The sequence below is a fragment of the Peromyscus maniculatus genome, chromosome 7 (genome assembly GCF_049852395.1).
Source record: "Peromyscus maniculatus bairdii isolate BWxNUB_F1_BW_parent chromosome 7, HU_Pman_BW_mat_3.1, whole genome shotgun sequence".
Taxonomy (NCBI): Eukaryota; Metazoa; Chordata; class Mammalia; order Rodentia; family Cricetidae; genus Peromyscus; species Peromyscus maniculatus.
Genome location: NC_134858.1, coordinates 50,998,567 through 51,008,294, shown reverse-complemented (window position 1 = coordinate 51,008,294; position 9,728 = coordinate 50,998,567). Strand labels below are relative to the sequence as shown.

General features: G+C 45.9%; 1 protein-coding gene across 3 annotated transcripts in view; it reads right to left on the bottom strand.

Annotated features, from left to right (window-relative positions):
- Window positions 1-7,047: 7,047 nt before the first annotated feature.
- Window positions 7,048-9,728, bottom strand: part of Slc35f2 (solute carrier family 35 member F2) — a 51,881-nt gene continuing 49,200 nt past the window's right edge. For all 3 annotated transcript variants that reach the window (XM_042280949.2, XM_076576285.1, XM_076576286.1), the window contains one exon: window positions 7,048-8,512. In XM_042280949.2, the coding sequence (XP_042136883.2) occupies window positions 8,324-8,512 (189 nt within the window). In that variant the 3' untranslated portion in view covers window positions 7,048-8,323. The remainder of the gene's footprint in view (window positions 8,513-9,728) is intronic.

Below are 9,728 nucleotides of genomic sequence, written 5' to 3'. Positions count from 1 at the left end.
CAGTGGGAGGCAGAGTCAGGACTGCACATGCCGATGCTCATGGTGTCTAGCCTGGGCTCTGTGCTCACAGAGCAAAAAAAAAAAAAAAAAAAAAAAAAAAAAAAAAGAGAGAGATCTCTAGTCAACCCCTCAGTTCAGTCTGTGAACTCCAACTCTCTTTTTTTCTTTAAATCTTTCAATGAAGAAGTCTCAGGGTTTAATACAGTAGCACATAAGTGATTAGGACGGGCATTTTCAGTAGCTGCCAAGATCTGTGAGAAGGAGCCCAGATCCAAAGCTCAGAGCTCTTTGTGCAGTGTACATGTGTGTATCCATATATGCATGTGTGGGGCAAATGCACATGCATGTATATGCACAAGAAACCCAGTGTCTTCCTCCATTGCTGTTCACTATATTTACTTAGGCAGGGTCTTTCACTGAGCCTGGGTCTCACACATAGGCTAGCCTAGCTAACCAGCTTGTCTTGGGGATTTCCTGTCTCCACCTGTCTGCTTCCCTGAGTTATGAGTGGGCCACCATTCCCACCCAGCTTTTACTTAGCTTCTGAGGATCCAAACCTATACTGTATGGCAAGCACTTACCCACTCTGAGCCATTGCCAACTCCCAAACTCAGAGCTTGTCTCTCAGGTTCCTGGGGATCAAGATTATTCTTTAGCAGGTTGGGTACGACCATGCCTAGCACTCTCAAATGGTTGTATGTGGACACTACTTAACTAAGATGCATCAAGACAGTGTTCAAGTTCAAATTCCCTTCTTTCTAATAAGACCTCTGAGTATCTAGATAAGGACTTTATTTTCTGGTAGCACTGAGAATCTACCCCAGGGTCTTACACATGCTAGGTAAGTGTTCTACCATTGAGCTATGCCTCCAACCCCAAGACTTTGGGGTGTTTTTGTTTGCTTGTGTGGAGAAACAGACATGTCCCAGTCTGGTCTGAGTTCATGATCCTCTTGCCTCAGACTCCCAAGTGCTGGGATTATGTCTTAGTATTCTATTGCTGTGAAGAGACACCATGACCACAGCAACTCCTATAAAGGAAAACATTTAATTGGGGTGGCTTACAGTTCAGAGGTTCAGTCCATTATCGTCATGGTGGGGCATGTCAGCCTGCAGGCAGACATGGTGCTGGAGGGGGAGCTGAGAGTCCTACATCTTGATTTGCAGGCAACAGGAGTGTGAGACATACAAGACTTGAGCTTCTGAGACCTCCATAGTGACAAACTTCCTCCATCAAGGTCACACCTACTCCAGCAAGGCCACACCTCCTATAACACCACTCCCTATAAACCAAATATTTAAACACATGAGTCTGTGGAAGCCGTACCTGTTCAAACCACATAGAATATAAGTGTGCAACATCAAACAAAGCTAATGATTGTTTTTCTATTTTTACAAAACAACAACAACAAAAAAGACATCACAGTCTGGTCATTTTTACTTTCTGCCTACATTGCTGGTTTTACTATTTCAACAATGACAGACAATGAAAGAGATCATTTTGCCATGTCATACATCGTGGTAGATAAAAATACAGGCCCAGGACTAAGGAGAAGAAGGCCTAAACTAGATAGGGTTGTTTTACTTCTTTAAGCCTTATGACCAAAGGCTACATAGAAACGGCTCTTACTTCTCCCCATCCAAGCACACACTAGGGCAGACTCTATCCCTCCATTAAATTTGGACAGCACATTTGATTTGCTTTGGCCAGTGAAAGATAAAGTGAAACATGTCAGTCCTGGGTAGCACTTAAAAACCAAGATGGCGTTCCCATGGCTCCTTTTCTTATCCCGTGGCAACTGCATTGGCCTGTGTTCCAGAGAGACAACAACTTGAAGCAGGCTCACAATGGGATGACAGCATGGCCAAAAAATAAATTGAGAATATTTAAAACAATTAGATGTTGGGTATTGTTTGCTGTGGCAGCGGCACCTGATCCAGGTGACCGACACAGCCTCAGCTTCCTCATTGGTTAGCAGGGATGTAACAATGTTCTTAAGATGTTGTGAAGCTTAAATAATACATGTTTTAAAAGACTTAGTACATTACCAGACACACATGTCTTCTACAACACTAAAAACTACAAGAGGCCTGGGGATGTTGCTTAGTTAGTAGAGTGCCCAGGGTTAAATTCCCAGTGCCCCATAAAGCCAGGTGTGGTGGCTCATAGCGATAATCCTAGCACGTGCAAAGTGGAGACTGGAGATTCAAGGTAATTTTCAGGAACACAGCACGTTCAAGGGCAGCCTGAGATGCATGAGACTCCATTATTTTTTTTTTTAATTTGCAAAAAAAAATCTCAGCTCATCCAACTTTTTTTAATTTTTGAGACCAGGTCTGTGTTGTCAACTCCACAGAATCTTGGATTATCTGGAGCCTCTGGGCATGTCTACGGAGATTAGCTTAACCTGCACTAATTGAGATGGGGAAATCCACCCACTGTGGTTGGAGAAAGGGCTAAGGAGCAGCAGACATTCATCCTCCTCTGCCTCTTGACTAGATGTGATGTGGCAGCTGCTCCAAGCTCTGGCCACCTTGACTGCTCTTCCATGATGGGCTGGACCCATGAGCCTCCAGTGAGGATGATCCCTTTCTCCTGAAAGCTGCTTTTTTTTCCAGGGTATTATATCACAGCAACGTGATAAGAAGACCTGATCTAACTCTTCAACCAGCCCAGGCTGGCCCCAAACTCACATTCCTTGTGCCTCAGCCTCCCTGGCACATGCATGCACCACCACACTCAGCTTTCCTCGGGTCTGTAATGAAATAACAAATCTCCCACCCGTCAAGCAGCCAGTAAAATGGTTTTCCTCCACTTGGATCCACAGGTTCTCACATCCAAATACAGACATTTTCACCAACATATGTCAACACCAGTGGTCATAATTTCCTCTCTATTTATCATCTCTCAAAGGGATATGTTCATTCTAATAAGAAATAGAACCTACCAATCCAGGCTTTGCTTTTCCAAACTAGAATAGCAAGTGTGTCTGGAGAAGTTACTAGAATTCTTTATTCTGCCCCATTTTAGCTGATGCTGAGACTGAGCCTTCTCAGGAGAGATTAATGTGTGCTTCATCAGACATTGTCCTGAATAATGAATCACCCATTGGTCTCCTAAATCATAGAACCATTACTATGTAGCCAAATGACAACTGGTCTTTCACAAGTCAAGGACCCGACAGAACAGAAGAAAAACACATGAGCCAACAAATACAGTGTTTATTGTTGTCTGTTTTCTCAAAGCTTTAATTTGTGGTATGTTAAGTATTTAAAAAGTTTGTTCTTAGTTCCCTCACCACATGTGGTCTAGCCCAAGGCATGTCTCAGTCCATCCTGGCTGTCATAACAAAAATATCCAGAACCAGGTTGTTTAAAAACAGAAGTTGATTGTTCACAGTCACGGAGACCGAGCGTCTATTGATTGGGTATCCAATTAGAGCGAGTTCCTGGTGCTGAAATGGCCAGTTTCTCACTGTTTCCCACCAGGCCTTAGGAGAAAGGCAACTCCCTGACACCTCTTTTCAAAAGGCACTGATCCCACTCAGGACTCTACCATCAGGACCCACAGGCCTCCCAAGACCCCACCTCCAAACACCACCACATCAGGAATCGGTTTCAAACATTTCGGAGGCTGTAGACACCATCTCTGCTTTCAAGGTCTCATAATTACGAGGATAAATTCACCTGAGTTGCTAATTAGGTGAATTAACAATGCAAGGCAAAAGGTAGACCTCCAATTCAGTGTTTTCACACTATACCCATTTTCCTAATCTATAATAAATGCATCAAACCTTTGAAAGCCCTGTAGAACTATAGCCTAAAATAGTGCTCCTACTTAATTGCTCCAGGTTCAAGCCTCGATGCTGAAAAAAAAAGTATAAATGTGTGTGTATTACAATATTTAAGTACATATATGTGTATTCCGAATACATATATATATATATATTCTGAAGTAGCCATGGAAAAACACAGACACTCCGCAAGCTAAGTTAACACCTAAGATCAGAGAAGGTGGGAGTTCACAAGGAAACTTGCCACATTAGATCTGCACACCTGTAAGTGGTATCTTGTATGAACTCTGGCCTTTTCACCCAGCAGACGGGTGGGGGGGGTGACAGATGACTAGACGAAGAGCATTTGAGAACATCCAAATGTGTGTGGATGGTCAGTTGGAGGCAATAAATGTTCTCACCACCCTTTTAATCTGTTTCCATCCCCATCATTATCTGCTTTGAATGGATTGTTAGAAGAGAGCATTGTCTAAGGAATAAATTACACGGTAAAGATTTTCACGTTGGGAGATAATGCCTTATGGTATTAAACCATACAGGTCAAGACAATGAAGGGTGGGTGATATTTCGCTGCTCTGATGAGGTCCATCCTCTGAAGTACCATTTATATATGCTGTCAGACTTCCGAATACACCCTCTATGTGACTTCTGGAGGACTGTGTGCTCAGCATTACCTAATTTCCTCATAAACCTCTTGCTTTTTAATCAGCTAAGTGGCTCTCTGCTGAATTTCTCCCATTTATTGATATATTGTGAGTGCTGAGGCTATGCCCAGAAACTAAGTAATTCAATGTGGACGAAATGGCGCATCACCATAATTATGATAGAAAAGAGAGGCGTGCCCAGGCATACAGAAGAACTTGAGGAGACCAATGTTTACATTAAAGCTTCCTTAAACGGCAGGCTCTGGTGCTGCAGAGAAAAGGACACTCCCAAGAAGGTTTCCCAAGGAAACCTTCCCGGCAGCTCTCATGTGGTGGCTGGCTCAGCATCTCCTCAGGACAAGATCTTCTCCCTTATTGCTCACTGCCTGGGGCCTTGATGCTGGCCACAGGTTACAAAACCGGATTCCATTTGCACCTTCACCACCAATCTCCATGTGATTGAAATGTGTCTCCACAACTGTTAATTGTGGATAATCCCTGCTGAGGGCCGTCCTGATGATATGCTCTTGAAAACAAACACCAGAGGGTAAGGTGTGTACATCTTTAATCCCAGCACATCCAGATGCAGAAGCCAGTGGAACTCTGGTAGTTAAAAGCCAGCTATGACTCCACAGTGAGACCCTGTCTACAACAAAACCAAACTCCACTAGGCTAGTGAGATGGCTCTGTGGGTAAAGAGTAAGCCTGAGGAACTGTGTTCAGATCTGAAACGCCCACACAAAAGTTGGGTGTGGTCACAATCGTCTGTAACCTCGGGTCTGGGAAGCAGAGACAGGCAGGTCCTGGGGCTTGACTGGCCAGCAAACCTAGCTGAAATAGTGAGTTCCAAGTTCAGAGAAAGACCCTCTTTCTTTCAAAAAATAAGGTGGAGAGCAATACAGATAGATGCCTGATGTCACCCTCTGACCTCTACTCACAAGGAGGCACACACAGGCAAACAAATCTGCACACAAATACATACACACCTTCATTCTCTGCCCCCATCTCCCTCTCTCCCTCTCTCCCTCTCTCCCTCTCTCCCTCTCTCCCTCCCTCCATCCTCCTTCCTCCCTCCCCCCTCCCTCCCTCTCCCCAAATACTTTATTTTAAAAATCCTTTAACAAGCCAGGCGGTGGTGGCACACGCCTTTAATCCCAGCACTCGGGAAGCAGAGGCAGACAGATCTCTGTGAGTTCGAGGCCAGCCTGGTCTACCAAGTGAGTTCCAGGAAAGGTGCAAAACTGCACAGAGAAACCCTGTCTCCAAAAACAAAAAAAAAAAAAAATCCTTTAACAAACAATATTGAAGCAATGTGAGATTGCTTGCTGTTACAAGTAATCCTGAGGCCACTACAATTGTTACAGTGCTGCTTGCTGGAAACCCCACTGGTTAAATACATATTAATTGGGTGTCAGACACCCCGGTATCAGGGGAGAAATGGTGCCTGCCCATTCAATACAGTAATAACAACGGCATCAGCAAAGTCCCTTCTGAAGAGGGATGTAAAGATAGTGTCACCACAGTCTAGTTGCAGTTCGCCACACGGGGGAGCCAACGAGCAGCCCCCCCATTTGAATGGGTCCACAGCAGGTGGTGTTTGGGGAGGCTCTAGATTCTACAGTCTAGAACCTTTGGCAATGTGGCCGAGCTGGCATTGATGGGAGGTAAACAGCAAACACTCATTGAAAAACCTATTTTAAGTACATTATGGAGAATGAGAGACTATTTCATTCAGAAACCTTTAACACTCACATTCAAAAGTATAAAACTGTAGCCAGGAGGTGGTGGTAAGTCTCTGAGTTTGAGACCAATCTGGTCCAGGATGGCCAGGATACACAGAGAAAACTTATCTCAAAAAACAAGCAAACAAAAAACCTGCAAACCATTGATTGCTGCAAAGAACTCATGCACCCACTCAGTCCCAGTGCACCCCCCAAGCAGGTATATCTGCCTTTGCCTCACAGGACATCTGGTTCTGAAAAGCTGCACATAAAGAAAATTGTGAACGTACCAAGATATTTAATGTCTACAAAAGAAAGTCATGCTGCACAGCTGTAATCCCAGCACTCAGGAGGTTGAGGCAGGAGGATCAGGAGTTCAAAGTCAGCCTGGGCCACACAGTAAGACAGTCTCACAAGAACAAGAGCTGAGAGATGGCCCAACGGTAAGTCACTTGCTACTTAGGTGTGAGGACCTGAGTTCGAATCCCCAGAACCCACATAAAGCCAGGCCTTGCAATGGGATGCTATAATCCCGGCATTCCTGTGGTGAACTGGGAGGAAGATGCTGAAGGCCCTTCAAAGGCTTGTGTCTCAGCTAACTGGTGTATATGTGAGGGGACAGTGAAGAGACTGCCTCAGACAAGGTAAGAAGGGACATCTGAGGCTGCCCTCCGACCTCCATCTGAGAGCTGTGGCCCATGCATGCCCACACCCATACATATGTGAGTGCGTACACACACACACACACACACACACACACACACACACACACATCACACACACACACACACACACACACACACACACACACACACACACAGCTAAAATCAAGATACACACATACAAAGTTCCGAAACAGGTTAATCTCAAACAAACACACACAGTGTGATTCTGTTTCCATGAGTTTAAAGTCTTTTAATAATATGAACATTTACCCCAAATTTCTTTATTATACTTATACAAAAAAATGTACATAGTTTTCTGAAGGTGGCATTCTGGTGGCTGACATTATGCTGAGGCTACACAGTGACACTGTACTGAGGAGCTGTCAGAAACCTCAGAGCACTGTAAACCTGTGGGAAGAAGAAAGACACTTATCCTCCCACAGTGGGGATTCCAGGACTCCAGCACACATCCTTTCTGGAAAATCATTAACATTGTATTTTTGTCTTAATGATAATACATTTTTTCAACCAGGAACAGTAACCAAATTCTCATCTTGCTGTGAGAACTTGCAACAGGTTAATTTTCTCAACTGTGGCTTAGTGAGATGAGGTCATTGGGAGTTATTCCTGGGCATCTGAGACATTTCTAAAGGGTGACATGAGTGGACTGACTTGGAGAACTCTCAGAGTATGGTGTGGGGCTGAATGTAAGGGATGCCCAGGGTAAAGGGCTTTGAGAGACATTTGCTTTGGAACTCGGAACAAGGGAGCAGGGGGTGATGGAGGAGGGCGATTTGTTATAAAAGAGAAAAGAACACGATTGGGAGAGGATTCCTGGATTCTTGCATTCATTAGCTGCTTTCAAAGCAGTCCCGTTTTATCTTGGGAGGTCTCAAATGCTGCCCCCACCCATTTTCCCCACCACATGCCATCAGGGACCAGGCGTCATGGGTGTCTAAATTCCATGGACAGTGACTGTCCCCGAAGAACAAAAACCTGAAGCTTCCAACAGGGGAATCTTTTTTTCTTTTTTCTTTTTTTTCCAGAGCTGAGGACCGAACCCAGGGCCTTGTGCTTGCTAGGCAAGCACTCTACCACTGAGCTACATCCCCAACCCCTAACAGAGAAATCTTATTGCGCAACCATCCCAAACTGTCTCAACTCCTAACTACCTGAACAGCCCTGAGGCTAGGTCCCCCATCCCTCCTCCCCTTCCTACATGTGTCCCTGAGACCCAAGCAAGGGCCCCACACATGTCTCTCTGACACTGACAGGTACTGGTACTCAACACACAGAAACACTACCCTTGGGTTCTGCTCTGTTTTTGTATTTCTAGTTCGGAACCGTTGCTCAGCGTTCCTTTCTAAAATCTAACCACGGATGCCATCCGACGCAGAGGGTGTTCCCTCTGGGGCTGATGTCTCCTCAGATACGTCCTTGGCAGGGGCAGGCTCTGCTCACGCTCTCCTGGTGCCACATGGGGATCTGTGGCTTGTCCAGCTACAAGACTGCAGAGTGGCTCTCTGAGAGACCGCTCTCCTCCAGCTTCAGTCCCAAGTTGTCGATCCCGATGCTGGTGACAGGGGGCACGCTGCTTTCCGCTGGCTCTGCCGTGCGTGTCGGGGTGGAGCAGTACAGGATGAAGCCCACCATGATGACCGTGAACGACAGGATGTAGAGCCCTGAAAACTGGGAGCAGAAAACAGTTATGTTCCCTCGCACAGCCTGGTGCTGCGGCCTCCTGCCAACTGTTCTTTGAGATTCACCTTCACGGTCTCTTTCTAGAAGTGGTCAAAGGAGATGCCAACACCCCCAGCCCCCCTCCTCCCGTATACTGGTGAATACAGGGCTCGGACACGGCACCTGGCTTGACGGTTAGCTGGGTCCTTGGATCTTTTTTTGTTTGTTTGTTTGTGACAGGGTCTCATGTAGCCCAGGCAGATCTCAGACTCACTGGGTGGCCAAGGCTGACCATGAATGTCTGATTCCCCCTTCCTTCCATGTCCCAAGTGCTTTGGGCCACCACATCTGGTTTATACAGTGCTGGGCATCTGATCTAAAGCTTCATATATACTAGGCCAATACACTACCAACTGAGCTACATCCCTGACCAGATCCTTGGGTCTTTGGGGGGAACCTCTTTGCCTTTCTCCATAGTGATTCACATATTGGATCCCATCAAAAAAGCACTCTCACAAAATGGAATCATTTCTTGGCCAGCACGCACTTGGCCAGCATGCACACCACGAGAAAACCCAGCTTATGGTACTGTTAGCCAGCACAGGACCATCTGCTCAGGACCATCTCAGCCTACACTCTTCCAGTGAATTTCATCTGAGTAAATTCAGATTTCCAGAGCTAAAGAGAGTCAGGACATCATTTCTCAGGACACTCTGAAGTCCAGTGGGGTGACCAGGACAAGGAAGTATGGGGAATGTTTCCCACAGGAGGCATCTGTTTCCCCTCTCCAGAAAGACCAATGTGGAAGGAGCCTGTGCCGACAGGGCCGCCACAAGGATGGAGGGGTTTTTGGTCCCTAACCTGGTCTTTCTTTTCCCTTCATTTTTATTTTATGTGTATGGATGTTTTGCCTGCATGTATGTCTGTGTACATTTGTGCAGGCCTGCGTAGGTCAGAAGAGGGCATCGAATCCCCTGGGAATGGAGGTACAGCCAGTTGTGAGACACCACGGGTACTGGGAAGTGAGTCTGGGGCCTCTGGAAGAGTGGCCAACACTCAACCACGGAATCATCTCTCCAACCCCTTTTCACCTCTTCTTTTTAAGACTGAAAATGACCACCCAAGGCAGAATGCCAGAGGAGGGAACGCCAGTCCACCAGCATGTACCCCACAAATAGCATCCTGACACACCCCAAATGTTAAAGTAGGTTACACTGAATAATTT